The sequence below is a fragment of the Toxotes jaculatrix genome, chromosome 19 (assembly GCF_017976425.1).
Source record: "Toxotes jaculatrix isolate fToxJac2 chromosome 19, fToxJac2.pri, whole genome shotgun sequence".
Taxonomy (NCBI): Eukaryota; Metazoa; Chordata; class Actinopteri; family Toxotidae; genus Toxotes; species Toxotes jaculatrix.
Window position 1 is genome coordinate 9,773,834 of NC_054412.1, and position 20,650 is coordinate 9,794,483.

A 20,650-nucleotide genomic window follows, 5' to 3' on the forward strand; every position below is an offset into this window, starting at 1 on the left:
CTTAACCCAATTACTATTGGTATGGCTAGGCCATAAAATCTTGATGCAGAAATCTATCGAACGTCTTTGTTTTCGGAAGTACACAATTATGATTTGATGGCTTTGACAAATAATAACTGTAATATACCTGCCTTTAATAATCCCAGTGTGAGACATCATACACTGTGAATGATCTGAGGATGAATAGGCAGGGCTACCATTTATTGCGCAACAAATGCACTGTAATGAGTGCTAAGCCTCTCTTATGAGTCTGATAAATAAGTCGATAAAAGATGACAGAAAGCTAGTAGTAACGACCGAAACCAGTTTTCTCAGAAGGAGAAATCTAAGATTTTGTTTTCTATTGAGCAACAAAGATAAAAGCCCACATCCCCACTAGGACAAGAGGAAAAAAAAATATGCAGCAGTGTCAGCTTTCACTGTTCTCACTTGTGATGGTATCAGGTGTACTTTGAACAGGCTTGGCTTGTGTTTGGTTAAAACTAGTCTTGCACAGGATGGGTGGGGTAATGGGATGTGTGTTTGAACAGACAAGGTGAAATCTGTTGTGATACGTGCTCAGGCAAAGAACGGGCTTGAATGGAATCTTTTACTTCTAACACTTGAGAGGCTGCACGCTGAAGGATTGCCTACTCTTTGGAAATAACTGATTTGAATGTTCATTAAAACCACAATGGAAACAAACAGTGATACCACAAAAATCCTGGAGAAGGGTCCTGAATACCTTCGAAAACAAATGGAACTGGAGAATGAGACGAAAGGACGCATGAGTGCTGTGGAGAGGCTCGCTGCAAGCAAACTGAAATATGTCAAAAGCCAGCATGTGGTCAACTCAACTCAGGAGCCAGTGATAAGTCTTGGATCAGCGTCAGTGAGCAGCACGGGGTCTTCTCACCGGAGCTCAAACCGTGGTGGCAATCTTGTCACGGGGAATAACTCAACAGAGCCTACGGGTGGTGTACACATCTGCTCACCAGGGCAGGTACGTCAATCCAGCTCCAAAAAACGACCAGACTCTCTTTTACTTTACAGACAGAAATGTGAGTTACTGAGAGGTGCGGAAAAAGACCGGAAACACCAAATAACACGTAAGTTGCTGCTTAACTCCGTGAGTAAAAATGTTCCGTTACTTGAGGTGGCAGATAAGGAATGTGGGTCTGCAGGCAGCAAGGAAAAAATCACCACACCTGAGGGAGCAGCAAAGGAATGTGGCTCACATGTACTTGCCTCCCAGTCAGTGAGGAGGGGGAATGGAGTAGCAGAACAACACAACATTAAACGCAGTGATTCAGGGACAACGACTGGTCTGCTAACTGTTCCTGAGTTTGAAAGGAGGTCTGGCAAAGGGGTCAGCCGTTCTCACTCGGATATCAGCTCCAGGTACTCCAAAAACTTTGCAGACTTTGATGCTTTTTTTAAGTACTGCGGGCTTGACGGTGAGGTCATCGAGTCTTTGGGGAGGGAGAACTTCTCAGCTCGCTCAGATGAAATCGCAATAAACATCCGGAGTGTCAGCATCTCTACATCAGACGACGGCTTCTCAAGGAGCAGCGGAGACAGCAATGGCTTACTGGAGGATGAGCTGCAAGAAAAGATACGTCAGGGGACATCAGTTATTGAGCGCAATGCACGTATCATCAAATGGCTGTACAGCTGCAAAAATGCTATAGAAACTGGGAAAAGGTTACGTGACCTTGATTGAGATCACTTCTACAGAATCCTATGCTTACCTAAGACTTGTATAGAGGATGCATTTTATCCATTTATCACATTTTATTGCAGATCATATGTCAAAACACTGAGAAAGATCGAATGTTTGTGTGCTTATCTGTCCAATGACTCACTCAGTCATGTCTCTTTCGAAGCCAGAAGCTAGATGTATTTCCTGGCTTTTGGATGTGGAAAATAATGACTTTTGCCCTTATTTCTCAACAGTACTGTACATGTTCTCAACAGTAGGGCACATGTGCGTGTATGTGTGTGGGCTACATTGTGGGTGCCTAAATGATTGTTTTCCTCTGTCTTTGCGCAAACTATTTGTGTGCCAATTTCAGCTGACGCTACAGAGAGTAAACGAAAAGATTTAGTGTTTGCTTCTGTTCAGACTTGTACACAGCTACCTGACTGCATTCTCTGTCACACTGGGGCCAAGGAAAGTGCACAGAAATGCCCTCATGAAAACACACACTCTTGAAAATGTTGTAGTTTCATCTGTCAAACTGTGCATTCTATACAGTTTTACCACACATTTGCAAGTCAGAATGCAGTTCTGTGTTAAAGGTCAAAGCTTTGTGCATGTGTGCACACTTGAAGATACACACCATTACACAAAATCCAGAAGAGGCCATACATTTCAGCAGCAGTGACATTCAGCTAAAATGAACCACTTGCAAAAAATACTAAAGCACTAATCTGAGTAATCAGCTACAAACTAATTCTAAACCCATTTCAATTAACTTTAACATTTTTTAATTTGTATACTTTATAATTTTGCTTAAATAATTTGGTACCACTTTCTAACTGGAACCCTTAATACACAGATTCTCTGCAAGGAAAAACCAGAAGGTCTTACTAATAGTTTTTACCATTTATAAAGCCATTAGTTGCAACTTATATAAATAAAAGGTAATTTAATAGAAAGGGGCACCAATAATTCTAGATAAAGGCTTAGAGCTCATGTTATGCCATTGAGACTCTTGCCAGAAACATTTCAGGGTGTCTGATGTTCATAAATGATGTTCCTCACCATACCTGAAAGTGGTATGTAACCTGCCTCTTAAGTTAATAATCCAATGAATGCACTCTCTATTTCTCTTCAGGTGAAAAGTGTACATTACATTACATGCAATGTAACTGTATACACACAGACACACACCACAGTTTCATATTTATAAATGTCAAGAAGAGAACTGTGCTCCTTACATGTCATTGTGGTTGAGTGTTTCTTATTGGGAGTAATGAAACTGGTAAAAACCATTCGCTTTAAGTGCAGCCAGACCAAAGAGTTTGAAGAATGTGGTTATTTTTTGGGCAGGGAATCTGAGTCCCATGTGAGAGGAATGTACTTAATAATCTGATGGGCTTATGTCCAGTGACCCGCTGTAACTGTATCTCCACTTCCCACCCTATCTTTGCCTTTGTCTCTTCACCACCTTCTCTCTCTTTCTGTCTCGTTTGCTGATTATAGCTCAGAGGGTGCAGCATGAGTGGGGGAAAAAAGGAAAGGGACAAGCTATTGTTGATTAGTTATATTAACAGAATCACACACTCCGTTTCTCTCTAGCACACGCAGAAAATAAACCATATTTATGTATATGTGATTAAAAACACATTGCTCAGTTGCACTCATGCTGTAGTCTCATAACATAACTCCATAAGTCTTGATGTGAAACGGACTGTTTCACATTAAGGCAAGTCCTGTCCTGTGCCCCCTACTAGTTTGTTGCCAAAACTCAGTGACTTCTTAATATTTAGTTTTAGTTTAGATTCAGTTCCAAAAATGTCACTTAAAACCTGTATCGTGACTGCAGAATATGTAATCAGTGATTGAAAATACACATTGCTTGGATTTCTGTCGGACTGTATTTTTAGTTTTTTTTTTTTTTAATGTAAGTGTTACTCTGCTCTCATACAACTTTACCACAGCCTGAAGTAACAATAATGACTGTAATGTCACCCCACTCTTTACCCAAACCAGGGTCAATCTACCACTTAAGTGCTGCCTGTGTAACACAGTTTTATACTGAGGTACTGCAAAGTTTATAAAACTGCTACACAAATAAAGCTGCTAATGATTTTTCTTACAAGTTAATTGTTGCATCTTTTTTTCATGGTAACAATGTTTAATAGTTTTGTGCGCACCTTGTCCAATATTTAGGGAAGGTGCTGGATAACAGATTTTGAGAGATAAAGATCCAGTAAGCTTGACAATATTGCCTTTTCCCAGTCCAATGAAGTTCTGGTGTCTGTGCAGGCCAATCCATTCAGTGACCCCTTTTGCCCTCTGTATGGGGGCATTGTCATCCTGGAAGAGACCACTCCCATCGGGATTCATCATAGGGCAAAGGTGATCACTCAGAAAAACCTTGGCCTCTAACTCTTTCCCTCTAAGGGGGGCAAGTGGGCCCAAACCATTCCAGCAAAATATCCCCTCACAGCAAAACACAGTCACTGGATCCACTCACTGTAGGGGTCAATAATTCAGGCCTGTATCGTTCTCTTGGCACCACACATGCACTCGCCCACTTGTCAAGAACATGGTGAAGGAAAACTCATCAGACCATATCAGATATTTCTACATTTCTGTAGATCAGTGCATCTGGGTTTTGCACCACTGAACTCTCAAATGTGCATTCATCATTGTAATGAGGGGTTTATGCACTGCAAGCCTTCTATAAAATCTCTCTGTGTAATTGTAAGACTGTTCTCACTGACCCTGATCATGTTTTTGCTTCCATGTTGCAAAAATGCACAAGCATCACAGTCATCAAATCTGCGCTGTCAACTATAATTTACATCCATATGTACTGATGTATTTCCCATGGATCTAAATGCAGATGTCACTGTTACTGTTGAAACACTATACAGTAGATCTGTCTTTGTGGCTGAAATTCCTGCCATCGGCTCCCCAACAATGAACCTTCTTTCAAAGTCACTTAGATCTTTTCCTCTTTCCATCTTGATACAAAATCAGAATCATCTGGGCCTGCTCAGCATTTTTATACCTGCCACAGATGGATGTTAATTGCTTAATTGTACCCTACAGTGCACCTGTGAGGAAGTATCTACATTTGTTATGTTTCTCTACTCATTTATTCAGGTTTTTCCTTTAAATTGTCACCTGTCTGTAGCATATATATGTGCCTCAATAATGCCTACAGTTGATCCCTGTGTGGGTTTTTTTATGTTTTGTTTCATTTGTTTGGAATTTGCTGTATGGAGCCTAAAGGGGGCAGTATCTAACAACAAGACTGAACCTAATTACTGTGTTAAAGTCTAGGAAACTATTGTGTCTGGCCAGTCATACAAAGCCTCTGACTGCAATTAAATCACATTCACTAATACCCAGAAGAACAATTGCTCCACATAAACCAGTCTGGACGGATGCTTGATATGAAGTGCTATTTTTAGTACATCTGAGGAAGACAAAGCAACAGGTTGTGCATTAAGGTTGTTGCCTACAAAGCATAATATTTAATGGCAGCTATTCATGTCACAAATGAATGTGCATAAATAAAAAATTTAATAAACCATGTGAAAATTACATTCGCAATGGACAAATACAGATGTTTCGTCTCTCCCCTTTTTCCCCCTTTTCCCTGCACCATATTTCCCACCCATAACCCAGGCTGCATGTGTAAGCAACTATATGCCTCTTAACATGGTCACTTACAGACAGAGTTTTCAATAAAACTGTTGGATAAAAATGAATATACTCACTTACACAATACTGAATGAGGCTGGATAGACAGAAGGAAAGAAACCAAAACAGAAAACAACAAAGAAATAGACATAGAAATGAAACAACAAAAACTAAAATAATAAGACAAAGATCTGGATTGCATTCTGCTTGATTGCATTATGATTCTTGTGCTCACGCCATGGGGCCAGACCGTTCCCACCACAAATCTTAGCCAGACAAAAGTGGTCAGTATTATAAAGGGGAACCCTGCTAGTTTAGAGCATTGCCAAAACATGTCAGCTAAATCTGCCTTTGCAGTATGACATTGGTTAAATTTTTCAGCAATACTCAAATATGTTTTAGATAGTCTGGGCTTACATAAATGGATACGGTGTAGGACTCTAATAAGCTCAGACATGGACATGCAGATGTGCTGAAACCTAGTCCCCACCCACCCAATCTGCCAGTGTCATGTATCTAAGGGATATAATGAAGGGAATTAAACACTTTTTGATGTAGGGTAATTGCAAATTGGCATCCAACTCTGTCTTGGGTGGCAGATTTGGAAATGTTGGGCTCAGTTTTCAAATGCATTCCTGAATCTGGAAGTAGGAAAACAGGTTTTACGGGGGTATTTCAAACTTACTAGAAAGTGCACTAAAATCTGTAAATGTTCCACTGATATTTATGTCACTGAACATTTGAGGGCTCAGCTTCTTCCAATGTGAAAAGACGGAGTCCATTTTAGCAGGGGGGAAGGAATAACTGTTACATAATGGGCCTTGGATAGAAAAATCAATTTGATGAAAGTTTTGTCTAAATTGAAATAATATTTTTAATGTGGAAGATACAATAGGGCAGGTGCTGTATAGTCAGGGAGAGAGGGCTAGCTTTGCTGTGACTAAGGAGTGTGACTGGGAGTGATGTTGATGGCCAGGAATTTCAAATTGGCACCAGTCTACATTGGGAGAGTGGAACCAATGGACGATTTCATGAATGTTTGCGGCCCAATTGAGATTCCTGAGGTTTGGAAGGTCTTACCCCTCCCCTCCACCCTGCATCGTTGGAGAGGTTCCATGTGTATTCTGGGATGTTTGCCTCCCCATAAGAACGATGAGATCAACTTGTCAACAGAACATTGACAGAAAAATAGGCAAATGTTGAAACGAATTTATATATTTTTATTTGATTCTTTAGTTGGTTCTCCGTGCCAGGGATAAATGGAAGGGACTCCACTGAGGGGTTCTATAGCAACCACAAAGAGAAGGGGGCTAAGAGGGCAGTCCTGTCTTGTAGTCCTTGAGGGCAGGAAAAAAGTGTGAACATTGTTTGTAGTAGTGAAGTTTTTGACCAAATTACTGTAATATTTGTGTGTGGCATGTTTGGATCATTACTGTCTAAAAAGTTAAAGTACTTGTTCTGTATAAGAAATGTCGCTGTGACTGATATATGGATGCATCCCTGCATTTTACTTTTGCAGTTACTGTTGTAGTTGCTCAAGGTTTGGTAGTTATTATTAGTTTAGTGCAGTAGTTCCCAACTCAGGGGTTGGGCCTCTTTGAAGGATCTCAACATAAATAAGAAGGGTCATGAGATGATTAATGGAGAGAGGACAGAAGAAAAACCAAAGCCCTGCTGCGCAAATTTCTATTCTTTTTTTTCCCCTTTGTTTTTTGAGAAAAATTGGATAACTCGACCTCTCTGAGACTTAAACACTTATTTAAATGAAACCATGTGAGAAGTTTTGAGGATACATATTTCTTTCACAGACCTACTGACAACTTATAAGCATCTGAAATGTGATAGGGGGTCTCAACTAAACATTATTTGGAAGGGTCACAAGCCAAAAAGACTAGATAGCACTGATAAAATGCCAGAATTAATATTAATAAGGGTTAAAGTCGAGGCTGCTGGTTGCAAATAAAATGTATTAATTCGGCACTTCAAAACAATGCTTGTATATAGAAATGTTCCTGAATAGCCACATCATCATTCACATAATTGTCCAGTGGTCCAGCTCCCATCCCCCATCTCAAAATCAAAACATAAGTGCATGTGCGCAGTCCTCTGTCACGTGCAGGAGAAAGCCCCAACAAAACAGAAGGGATAAAAAAGAAAATGATTGACGGCAACTGTGAGCCAATGAGCGACGTGACACTGGGTAGCAACAAGATAAATACAGATCTTTCGGCCAATCAGAGAGCAGCGGGGGGCGTGGACGAATTCCAGGGTCCGCACTGTGTTTACTTCCGTCAATATTTCCAGCACGGCAGGCGGAGGAGACGAGAGGCAGAGGCAGAAACAGATCATACAACAAAGGAGTCGCTTGCCTGATAAGGTTTGTTTTGCCGTATTATTTAAACTCCCACTTGTATTACAGTGTAGTTAAAATTTTTTATCGTCTTCCTGTCGAGATTATATGTGCTGAGTCGACTGACAACTTTGCCTTATCCTGATTTTGTTACCGTTAAGCTTTGAAACGACTTGGTTTGCTACACTGTTATTGTGCAGATGCTCAAGGTAAATGCGTCACAGTCTTTGTCAGGTGTGTTTTTTTTTAAAGCAGCTTTTTGCTCATTATGCCATTTAGCATCTCAGTATTTAACCCGTAATAGCGCGTAAACAGGCTCAGTATAGATAACGTTTATAAATCTACTGAGCCTCTTGTTGTCAGACAATAAATATAGTTATAGGGTGCAGGCGTAAGCAATGGAAGCAAAGAAAGGCCATAACAATATGAATATTTTGCTAATTTAAGTGCTGCTGAACAGGTTGAAATTTAGATACTGCTCAATTTATTGCATTGCATTTATTTTACTTTGAAAATCTGAGTTTGTGTGGTTTGAATTCTCAGTTTTTCATGCCAAAAAAGTAATTTCAGCTGGTGCAGTTATAAAAACTTAAAAATAATCTTCAGGTTTTGTTACAGTATTCAACTGTGATTACATTTCTCATTTCTCAATTCAATTATTCACTTGGTTATAGTGTTCTAATTATTGTGGCCCGTGTCTGCTTCCATAGAATCCAGAGCACAAAAATAAATCCCTTTTTGTAATAACATCTTGTTAACTCTGCAGGTGTTTGGAGTGGCAGCGACCCTCTCTGCTCACTGTCCCCCTGCCCTGCTAAAATGCCTTTCTTGGGCAAGGACTGGAGGTCGCCAGGATGGAGCTGGACGAAGACAGAGCATGGCTGGAAGAGGATAGTCCTCTATGGACATGAATTGGAGAACAACAACAGAGAGATAGACTTGAAAGAGTAAGATCATAACTGGTGCACCTTTGTCACCTAAATCTGCCTTTAATGGCATTGTTATGTCAGTACTTTCTGGGTCAAACTCTACACCGATCTGCCACAACATAAAAACCGGTAACTGGTTTTAATGTTGTTGGCAAATAGTGTATAAGTATAATGAGTCAGTGATTTACCAGAGTCATTTGATATGAACATTTATTGACTTTTAGTCATGAGGATAGGAACATAATTTCTCACATTATCTGCTGTCCAAAGTAATGATTAAGTAATGTTCTTTAAAACTTAACAGTGGAGTTTTTGCTCCACTGTGATTACATCATGACTAGTGATGATCTGTGTTGACAATGGATTGTTGTTGTTTGCTACTTGATGCATTTCTTTGAGCTACAGTATGCATTAATACCCGGCTGCAAACCAGATTTCCTTCAGGATACTAACAGAGTTGAAGTTGAACAAGTGCAGACTTGAGTGCCCTGTGTTAGAAATGCTTAACAGACCAGGATGAAAAGAAGGAAGTGGCTGAGAGTTAATAGGTAACAACAATCGTAAATGTCTTGGCCAAATTTCACCAAAAAGGCCATAGCTACTCAACGCAAGAGAGAAATCATGCTGCCAACTCTTATCAGGGCCATTGGCAGAGAGTCTTTGATAAGGTGATTTTAATCCCACAATTGCAGCCTGTTGTTGCCAGAGGGGCGTCATGGCAACACACAGGGTTGAGTACAGGGTTGGTTTGAGAGACTCAAGAGGGTAATTTTATATGAGGCTAACGCATCAGTGTATCCTGAGCGAGAAATGATTCAAAACAATTGAGGTGGATGTTCGCATTATTACCGAGGAAGATGATTTTGTTTCTCTGTATTCAGTTTTTTTATTTACCAAAGTATTTAGGTCAAGTGTTTTTGTCTGTCTGGACTGTGTTGACTTCTATAAACTTTGCCTTTGAATTCTTCTTGTTTATGAACGCACATTCGAAACAAGCCATTCAGCATGGTTGAAAAATATAACCTGTTGTAACGTAGCAACACTGACTTAACCTACAAAGACCTGTGTCATTACTGAAAAATATAGATTCCCTGGTACTGAATAATTGTTAATATTTTGGCTGTATGATGAATCTGACTTCTGATAAAAGTACACAAGGGCAACTTCACATGATGCCTGTTGTGTGCTTTTATGATACCATCCCTTCCAATAGCCTTTAATGGGATGAAAGACTTGAATGGCTGCTGAGTATCTGAACTAAAAACACATTCAGCTATTTCAGTCTTTCTGTTCTGTATTGCATGTGCCCCTGTGGGCAGTCTGGGTTGCCGCCCAGCAGGAGAGCTCGTCGTGTTATCTACAGGAAACATGAACTGGTCTGACACATGCCAACTGGTGATGAGTGGTCACATAAAAGCAGTTGGCTCTTACTCCATATAGCATGTGTGTTGTATTACTTTTTACAGCAACTGTTTGTTTACACAGTACATGCCTCAGCATCTTTGTGCTACCTGCATTTATCTGACTCCCTCTTTTATTAGCTTCAAAAATAGAATGTATTCCACATTTTCCTTTACAGGATAACCAGGGCAATTAGATATGAATTGCATTCAAAATTTTATGATGGACTGTAAATGCAATATGTGTGTATGTGTAACTTTCAGCAACTATGGGTTTACAATAGCATCATAGCCCATAAATAAAATGGGCCAAAACTGAAGAAGCCTTTGCCCTAGGTTTTACTTAAGTCAGGCATATCATCATAGCCAATAAATAACACTCTATACAGCCTCTTCCCTTATATGGAAAATGGGTCACAGTCAGACTTCGATGTGCACATGTTGCTTAGACTGCCACAATAACATGAAAGGAGAAATAACAGTATGATACGTGATAGCTTATTTTGCTTGTAAGGACCAAATCCATTAAATTAGTGATTGATAGGCAGCTACAGTGCTGGTATTGATAGGGTTAAAGGCTGACTCTCAGCACCAGTTGCCGATATCTCCGTCAAGTCGCAGTGTCGCCTTTTCTATTGATCATCCAACTAACAGTACCTCACAGTGTCACATTAGCTTGTCAGCAGTCTTTTTTACAAAAAGGCAAAGGACATGGCAGCAGACAATAACCAGTGACATCAGCTCTTCAAATTGGCTGCTCTCCAAATGTAACCTCACTCAGAAAGGCCTGTGACTTCATGCAGCGGAGGTACGATTGGCAGACCAACACACGTGGGCCAGAGAGAAAGAGCAGCATTATGATGGCTGCTAGCATGGTACATAGTGTTACAGAAGTACTGGTAGTTTAGATGATTGCATGACTTAATGTCAACAAAACTCTTCTCATCTATGCAAGAAGACAAGTGACATAGGTGATGGAGGATTAGCTGAGGATTTGCTGTCCTTTTGTGTGACAGATAATTTATCTGACACGGTTTAAATTGCCTTGGTCACTTAGTCATCTTGCACTTGATAAATTAGGTAATAAATGCCGTGTGAATGTATCTATCCACAGTACAGTGAATAGGAGAAGTGAATCAGCTACTCTATTTGTTTGCTTCCTTCTTCATGTTCTCATCCTTCATAACCCTCTTCCTCTTGGCTCATGTATTTTAGGATATAGTTTAAATATCCACAAATCCTTCTGAACTTTCCTGCTGCTGTGTGATGCCTTTTATTGGCTCGGTGGAGGCTGGTGCTCCGCATGCAACCTGTGTGAAACAGCCAGGCTATTGCATTCCTCACTCGTAATTCACTGTGACAGATTACTGTGCTTGCATGTGTGTTTGTCTGTATGCTTGTGCAATTGGATAAATGGATAGAGACGAGGGATTACTGTAAAGCTCATTCACCCCAATCAGTTTGCTTCGCAGTCAGACAAGCAAGGCCATGTCTTCACTTATGATGCTGAAGAGGAAATTTTGTTTTTCTTAATCCATAAGCGTGTGTGATGAAGTCACCCAGATTGTCGTGGAAGTAATTATTTCCTCCAGCTTCTGAAAGCTCATGAGCAGAGCCCTTGTATTTTTCATTAGAATAAATATCCAGCTTCATGTACTGTGGGGCCTGGTGTGCAGCAAAAAAAAAAGCTCTATGTAGGGAAATTGTAGGGAAATTGTAATGAGGGCCACAGTGAAGGGTAAAAGGCTGAATTTGTGAAAAAAAAGGGGCGCAAAATAAACCCTATTGAGGCTGTAACTGTCAAACTGGGCAGACTTTATATTCTCAAATGGATAATATCTAAACAATCCCTAAAATGAATGAAAACATAATTTTAATGTGATGTAGTACTAATAATATATTTTTAAACTGTACTAGTACAATCAGCTGTTCTCCCTCAGTTGGTTGCCAGTCAGGTGCTCAGTTTCAGCCAATGGATTATTAATGCATGGGGAGCCAATTTTCAGTCTTCTCTAGCCCTTTGATCTGTCAGTTAAAGGTCACCAGAAAATGTCTGTTTACAGAGGAACAGGTCATGGTACCGATCACAGTCTCAGTTTTATTAAATTTGATGTAATTATATTTTATTTGTGTCAGAAGACATATTGAAGTATAGCATTTTTCTCACCTATGCTGCAAAAGGACAGGTTCTCCTTTAACGTACCTTTATATGGGTATGTTTCGGACAGTAATCAAGTATCTTTAGAGACTGCTTTTACAAATTATTTACAATAGGCATATCAACTGCAAGGTGCAAGGGACTGCAGTTTGTTGGCTTTGTACCTGTAGCCTGAAGTACAAAGAGAACAAAGAGGCCCAAGCAACAAACATAGGTGTTTGTATGCATAGTTATTAGGTGCAGGTTACACATCAATTTTCTGATTTGACACATTCGAGAACATCCATCCATCCATTTTCTATACCGCTTAATCCCTCAGGGTCGCGGGGGAGCTGGAGCCTATCCCAGCTGACTATGGGCGAGAGGCAGGGTACACCCTGGACTGGTCGCCAGTCAATCATTCAAGAACATATGTTTACAATAAATGAAAACATGTTTCTTTTGGACTTCAGCCATTTCAAACCTCTCATGTCATCATATGTCAAGTTGAGGTTAGCTGCCAAAGTATTAAGATTTATCTTATCAGAAATAACAAGGATACTTCTCAACCAACAGGCCCAAAAAGGCTGCCAGAAATAACAGGCACAATCACAGCTATGATTCTGTCTCTCAGACTCTGATATATGTCCTCTATCTGCAGTGTTTCCTCCATCATGGCAGACACTGTGAATCATTATAATTTATCATCTTGGCTCTGGTCTGGTCACAGTTTGTACAAAATGCAACATATAGATTGTGAGATGAATCTGTGGGCATTTCCTTTGTTTAGTTTCGTCTCATTGGCTAAATGTGCCATTAGGTATTTACAAAATACATTTGTTGACCCTGCTAACCCTGAAATACTGCTGCACTTCACCTGCCTAGGGACCATCATGTCCTACAACAGAGTGATACACAGCACATCAGTAAAAAGTCACACTGGGCTGTTCCAGGATGCAACAGCAGAGCAGATTCTTTACAGTGGGTTGTAATTACATTGTTTTTTTAGGTATATTAGTCACACTCGCGTGCAATGTTATTAACAAATTCCTCCCATGCTTCCTTTGTCTAAACAGGCTCTGCAGCGACAACAATGACAACCTGTTTGTCGGAGATGTGTGTGAGCTCGCCACAACAAAGAGGAAAAAGGACTTGTACAACAGCAACACCAAATCTCAGTGTGAGTTTCTCGACACATATTCACTGTTTTGGCTGCGTGAAGAGTTTGTGGTGTGAAAATAAAAGGCCCTTTATGCCCCCCCCACAAAAAAAAGCTTTGTTTGACATTTATTGGACTGAAGACTTTGTCACCTAAGATTGTCACACTGAGGTTCACAGTATTATATATGTGATGACTAATCATGAATTTTAGATGTATTGACAAAGTATTACATTTGTAGTATCAACGATCTGTTTTGGAGTGTGTTAACACTACTTAAACATTTGTGTTTCAAAAGCAAGGCGAGTCATTCAGCCATCCTAAGACACAGCCTGTGAGGAATATTGCTCAGGACTGAAATCTTCCATCCATGACTTTTTGTCCATAAATGGAACTCAGCCCCGTTTTTGTACGGATTACAGAAAAATAATCTTCACATCTGAACGTCAACGACACTTAGGGAGATTTGTTCCAACTCACCCAACTTCATATATCTGTGTGTGTGTGTGTGTATATATATATATATATATATATGTGTGTGTGTGTGTGTGTGTGTGTGTGTGTGTGTGTGTGTGTGTGTGTGTGTGTGTGTGTGTGTGTGTGTGTGAGATGATATAATGAACTCCTATCCTGATATCTCTGAACTGAAGTTTCAATACCACCTGAGGCTCATCTCAACATCAGACTAGTCTGACATGTCAAACTTGTTGAAAAACCAATTTGACATCTGTCCATTTACCCCTTCCCCGAATTAGGTCACTTTGTACAGTCTCTGCTGAGTTTTCACATCTAAAGAAATATACATGTTGTGCACCTGGCCAATCACAGTCACAGATCATCATTTGTGATTATCTATAATGTTGCCTTTTGTTCAGTTGTTTTTAATTTGGTTCAAAGAGGACAGGCACAGTAAAACAGGGCAGTTCACCTGCGAGTCCTGAGGCTGCAAAATGTCATACACATGTGGATCAGTCAGTTTCCTAAAATATAGTCCATGTGTCTGTTTCTCGAAAAAAGCTGAACCTTGCAGCTGTGCTACATTAATTTTAATCTGAACAGACAGATGCAGTTTGTAGAGATGGAAGACTATAAACATGCCCTGAATCCTGTAGAAAAAAAGAATCACAGGCTGTTGGCTTAAAAACAAACTCTCCCAACTCACAGCTGTAACGAAACCGAACATGCGTCTATGATCATCTTTACAAATATAGTGTCTGCTGCAAGGGTGTGGGATTGGGTTGTGTTAGATTGCACAACTGCTTGACATTTTTTTGTCCACTTAATATACAGTGTATGCATGTATACTAAACAACTACACTCCAACAAACAATGTGTTTTTTCCTTTCTTTAGTTGTCTTCACGGATAAATGGATCTACGTACAGAAAGGGAGCACAAAAGAAGTGAGTAGTGGAATCTTTACAACAGTTTACAATTTATTTATATACCTATATTTCATTTTATTAAACTGTGTGTGTGTTTCTGTGTTCATTTTTCCTACGTACCTACAGCGACATGGATACTGCACGCTTGGTGAAGCACTCAACCGTCTAGACTTTTCCAGTGCCATTCAGGACCTGAGAAGATTCAATTATGTTGCAAAAGTGAGCGATAATGATTGCGCTTCTTGATTCAGGATCTTTTTGAAACTGTTGTACGACTTCTACAAACGACTTCCTCTTCCTCTAACTGACTTACTCTCTCTCTCTCTCTCTCTGTCTCACCCACAGCTTTTCCAGCTAATAGCCAGGTCTCAGCTGACTTCTTTGAGTGGAGCTGCCCAGAAAAACTATTTCAACATACTGGAGAAGATTGTACGAAAGGGTGAGATCGCCTGAGACAAAGACTTATTGATGACGAAGACTTGATTATTTGTTCTGTTAACAGGCTGTGCAGGCAGATGCCATGTAGGCAGTCCATCCAATGTCAGAGCCTGTAGCTGCACCGTAGACCTGAATTTAGATCAGTTCAGAGGTTCAGTCTGCCACATGTATATGATGAATCTTGTTTTTTCTTTGGATTTAGTAAATGCTCTTACAAATCTACCATGTTTCATGTAATGTTTTCCTTTTCACTTTTGTGTTTCCCTTTTTTTTCTGTTTCTTTATTTTTCAAATTTGGGCTCTAGTTCTAGAGGACCACTACAATCCTCGTCTTGTTAAGGAGCTGCTTCAGGACCTGAGCTCGGCTCTGCACAGTCTGACTCTCCACGTTGGCAGGTGTGTCCTTGTGGGCAACATCAACATATGGTTGTGCCGACTAGAGAACATTCTCAAATGGCAGCAGCAGCTCAACAACCTGCAGATCCCCAAGGTAGAGAAAGTGGATCAGTATATGTGAAGAAAAATTAAATTTTCTTTGTTTTAATTCACTATCCTGTTCTGTCCAGCTCTAATTTTTTTTATTGGTGATTTTTTTTTCCCCAACAGCAAATGTGCACTGGCATGTCATTCAACGATTTGCCACTATACATGCAGAATAAGATCCTGTACAACTTATCTGATGCCTATGACATCATCAACCTGGGACAGGCTACACCTACGCTGCACTTCCTCAGTGAGAACCGAACGCTGTGGAAGAGGCTGTGCCACTTCCACTTTTCAGACAAACAGGTAAGGGAGCATGATATTTAATCATCATCAAGTGGTGTTTCCAGCTGAATCTGGGATTTTGATAAGAACTTTGTAAGGGATATACATAAAACTTACCATAATGAATGTTAAAGTATTTAACGAGGCGGCTACCCCATCAGGCTGCTATGTAGTTTCCCTGTTAACCACTAGAGGGCAGAATTGCTACAGTTTACTCAGTTCACAGTGGTCTATGGCTTTCTTTCTTTCATTCTCTCTCTCCTTCCTTCACGTTCTCTCACTCTCTCTTTCACAAACACACACACACACACACACACACACACATACACACACACTGCACATCGCACATATCACATAAACACCCATTCAGGATTGGTGTTAATGGGAAATTGTCCTTGATTATATTTAATTACCCTTTGTTCCAGTTATAATTACATTCCTGTCCCATGTGTTTTAAATGGTTTCTAACTGAGTGTTTCTTTACACCCATGTGTATGTGCCTGTGTCTGTGTTTGTGTGGCTCCACTACAAAATGTAGTTCTGTAGGGATTTGGTCCTAACCAAGAGTGACAACGTGGACTGGAAGCTGATGTACTTCAACCTGCAGAAACACTACCCCATGAAAGAGCAGTACGGCGACACCTTGCACTTCTGCAAACACTGTAGCATCCTCTTCTGGAAGGTAAGCAAGAAAGATAAAATACACCTGCACATTCATGTCATGTAGGAAAAACCTTAAGACTAAACAGTACTGTTCATCAGGCGGCAAGTACATAATATTAAATTACAAGTTGTACGTTACATTGAAGGTAAACATTAAAAGAAGGTAACAAAGTAACAAAAGGTTCAGTGCAAGTTTAACTGACTAGGTAGACACAGACTGAGAGAGTGTAAAATATATTAAACCTGCACTGTTCAGTGAGTTGTTTCTCACAGACCTGATATCTTTTAAATACATCAGACATGGGAGTCTATCAAATCAACTATCAAGGTCGTACCAGAACGCTTTGTATTTCCTTGGCCAAAGAGACAAAACATTATCATTTGGCACGTTTGGGAAAAGTCCCAGAGACACTTTGGTCCAGTCACACAGCCTCTCTCACACTGATAGCTGTCTTTGGTAGACATTGAGGTATTAAATTGTAGTTGAAATCCATTCTTTATACTTTAAATATGTGGTGTTCTTTGGGAAAAACAATAAAAAAAAATCGGATAATGCCTTTACGCTTTTCTGATTACAGATCAGTTTACTCAGGCCAGCATGGAAAATAGTTTTTTCAAATCAATGTTCTGATTATTCAAAGGGGAACAAACAAGTCACAACAAGTTGATAATGCTATTCGTTGTGGTTCAACCATACGCTGGATGCTGTGAACTCATGTGCTCACATATGTATAAGTAAGAGTCAAACAAATGACTGGTTTGGCCTCAGTGACACATGAAAGTTGATCTCTAACCACGTGTAAGACAAAGATCACATTTTTGAGAGTTCGGGTCAATAACATCTGTGAAAGATTTGCATGAGAGGGAACTTCCAATGCCAGTGTTCCTATAGTATCCAGTCCCTGTTTGTCCTCCTTTTGATTACCTACTACCCACAATCTTGTTATCCTCCTTGACTGGGTCCCTATACTGTTTAACCTCTGCCCTCTCTGCACCCCCCCCTCCTTCCTGCCTCTCTTCCTGGTTCCCCTTTTTCCCCTGATTCCTTAAGGATCGCCACCTGGCTTTGTTATTCAAGGTACTTTCTGTCCCATCATGCCTTTGTTTCTTCAGTTGACAGTTTGTCTCATGATCTGATTTATGACTCATGCTTTTTTTTTCTCCATGTGTTTAGCTTTGTGTTGTACTTTTCTCTGTTTCACTTGATGCCATCATGTTTTGCTCGGGATGTGTTTAGTAAACAGTGTCACTCTTTCTGCTGAATTCCTCTAACCACATTGTTTAAAAAAACAAAACAGGTTTTCTTAGATCATAAACTTCACTGAATGTTGAGTTCTTGTGTCTGAAAGACAACTGTCAGTTGTCATTTAGTTTAACACAAATGTTCTTATGCATACTTATGTCCATGATAGTGTTGCACCAACATCTGTTAAATTTGTGTGTGAAGTCCTTCTTAAGTTCTTAGCGTCTGTTGGCTAGTTTCATACCATTGCTTTACTAAGTTAGGTTTTACCATTAAAACTAAAAGCTAGCACAAATCTTTGTAATGTATATGGTACGGATTGTAAGGAATGGGAAACATCTGTAAATATCGCAAGTTTCTTTATTCTTCTAAGCATATCTTATCAAAATCTGTATAGTTGGTTTATTCAGGTTGTTGTTGACATTCACTGTCATAGCTTGAGAATGAAGCCTATCATTTTTATGATAGTTTGTGTCATTATGACATTTCAGTCAAGTGTCAGGTCAGATATGTTATCCTTATTCCATATTACTGCTTTCTCTTCACTTTAAGCAGGAAATGTATTAGGGTGGCTAAGTTAGCTATGCTACAGTTACACATGGCATTGAGTAGCTGTAATGTTAAAGCAGCTATGTTCAATAACTTTATATTAAAAATATGTCTACTCTGATAGCAAGTTTGCCAAATTAAATTTATATGGAGATGTCAGTGCTGAGTTTACAGCTTGTTTCCACTGTCAGAAATTCAGTTTAAAATAGTCTTTTTGTAACTTGTTTGTGATGCTGTCCACTGAAATTCAGTGGTGCGTGAATCTCTGCTCACTTGCTTATTCGTATCGTAACTACGCCAAGTTTGAATTTACTAACAGCTGACTACCAGCGTCATACGTCATAATGTTTTCTGTGAACTGCTTCTCTGCTTTCGTGGTAACAGTTTGGTTCTCGGCTGTGTTCCAGGACTGTGGCCATCCGTGCACAGCCAACGATCCAGACAGCTGCCTCATGCCTATCTCTCCGCAGCACTTTATCGACCTCTTCAAGTTTTAAACCCTCCACGTTATTCTTCAAGCGAAGAGTCCGTTTACCCTCATTCCCAACCCAAGAGTGTGTACAAGACTTTTTACCCAAATACAAAGGGCTTCAACTGAAAGTAATTACTTTTCTGTCTTCTTGTCTTCATTTCCTAATGCACAGATGTTTCAGTAAGACATGAGATAGATTAAACGTGTATGTTTTTTGATTTTAAGAATGTTGGTAATGGGTGATATAAAAAAGAAACTTTTATGTTTTTCCTTCACAAATGTTTGTCTTCTCAACAAAAAAACACTGCTCCTGTCAGAGAAAAGAAAAAGTAATATGTAATTTTATAATTTAATATGACTATTTTGAAAGGATTTATATAAATGTGGAGTTGTAGCATGTTTATGGTAGGTACGTGATGATAGGTAATGTGTAATGGGGTTTTTTAATGACGAGGTAAAAAAATTTACAGTGTGGCAGAATAAGGTGACGTGTTGATTGTTTAATGAGGTTCATCTATTCTGCTTTTTGCTCTGTTTTGGTGGTATTTCTCTGCAATAACTGAATGCATGTTATGTTTGAGTCTTTGTTTACATACTGTATGTTGTCCTTTGTGAGTTCTTGCTGTGCTGTGTACACTGAAGGCGCTGACACTAAAAGAAAATAATGTAAAACTCCATTAGCCGTACAAGTTTTTACAATCTACTTTTGTCAAAACTGTCAAGTGACGACAGAGGAAATGTAAATTATTTATGGGGGGGAGTTTTGTATCTTTCCTCAATCTTTTGTAATATGCCTTTACCATTCCAATACTCTTCATGGTACGATCATGACTTTTTCTGGACTAGCTGATAATAATAATTAAATATTTCTAAAAATCTGTCTCTGCTCTTCTTTTTGTGTTGGATCAAGGAAATCTTATTTGTTTTACACTGCTGGATATAGGAGTCTCCTCCTTAAAAGTTTAAGTTTCGTGTTCCAGTATTTGGGTTTTTTTTTTTCTAACCCTAGGGAGTTCAATGGGAAGTAAAAATCACTTTGGAAAATGAAATGCAGTAATAAAAACTGGATCATTTTAAATGAAATTCAGAGATTTAGAAATTGAAGCAAAGCCTTATTTTACAGAACAATAACAGTTTACAGTTTTGTCTTACAAGTGACTGGCCAGCTTTAAATGTCTCATGTTAAAGGACTCTGGTCCTTTGAAGGACTGTTTCTGTCCTGGCCACTGTATCAGTGAAAACCATCTGGGGGTTGAAAGTAAAGTTCAGTAAATCAAGCTGTGTGTGTGCTCCAAACTGCAAAGTGTTGAAAGAAGTAGAGCCAGGCAGTCAGACTGGAGCTTTATTCTGCTTTGAGAAAATGTGACCCAGAATTTTAGAGAGTAAATACAGGATGCATGCATCCTTGGAAGTGCATCTGTGTCTGTGTTCACTTCTGGCTGCTATTAAGCAGACTCCAGTATCAAACAAATGCAGGAAACAGATTAAAACAAAGGAAAGAAGAAAAGAGAGAAGCAAAGACCAATGGGATGAATTTTTAAAAGATTCTTATTTACCTATAAGAAAAATCAAATCATTGTAGAAATGAAATTACTCTTCATCGTCTCACTCCGATACAATATACAGATATGTAAAGACAGCGTTAAGGAACTGACCGGTTGGCTGTAAAGCACACAAGCACTGCAGCTCCTCCTACTGGTGAAGCTAATGCTATCCATTACACCTTTACCAGGAAATGTCTCAAAGCTGGTGAAGCACAGGTGTTGTGATAAGCAGGGCAGGTTTGTGCTCAGAGGA

The 20,650-nt window shown here is 39.6% G+C and overlaps 2 protein-coding genes across 3 annotated transcripts; both read left to right on the forward strand.

The window, feature by feature from the left end:
• The first annotated feature begins 506 nt into the window (after positions 1 to 506).
• Positions 507 to 3,803, forward strand: fam110c (family with sequence similarity 110 member C). The gene is made up of 2 exons (XM_041065143.1): positions 507 to 3,473; positions 3,592 to 3,803. Exon 1 carries the CDS (start codon positions 656 to 658, stop codon positions 1,700 to 1,702), a length of 1,047 nt encoding a protein of 348 aa, XP_040921077.1. The 5' UTR covers positions 507 to 655; the 3' UTR covers positions 1,703 to 3,473; positions 3,592 to 3,803.
• A 3,839-nt stretch (positions 3,804 to 7,642) lies between these two features.
• On the forward strand, positions 7,643 to 19,733 carry fbxo25 (F-box protein 25). 2 transcript variants are annotated; one of them, XM_041064886.1, is made up of 11 exons: positions 7,643 to 7,739; positions 8,479 to 8,659; positions 13,255 to 13,358; positions 14,689 to 14,738; positions 14,847 to 14,939; positions 15,066 to 15,159; positions 15,464 to 15,648; positions 15,765 to 15,947; positions 16,465 to 16,608; positions 17,641 to 17,667; positions 18,789 to 19,733. In XM_041064886.1, exons 2-11 carry the CDS (start codon positions 8,532 to 8,534, stop codon positions 18,876 to 18,878), a joined length of 1,098 nt encoding a protein of 365 aa, XP_040920820.1. In that variant the 5' UTR covers positions 7,643 to 7,739; positions 8,479 to 8,531; the 3' UTR covers positions 18,879 to 19,733. The 2 variants fall into 2 exon arrangements, with proteins under 2 accessions (XP_040920820.1, XP_040920822.1); XM_041064888.1 differs by lacking the exon at positions 17,641 to 17,667.
• Positions 19,734 to 20,650: the final 917 nt, after the last annotated feature.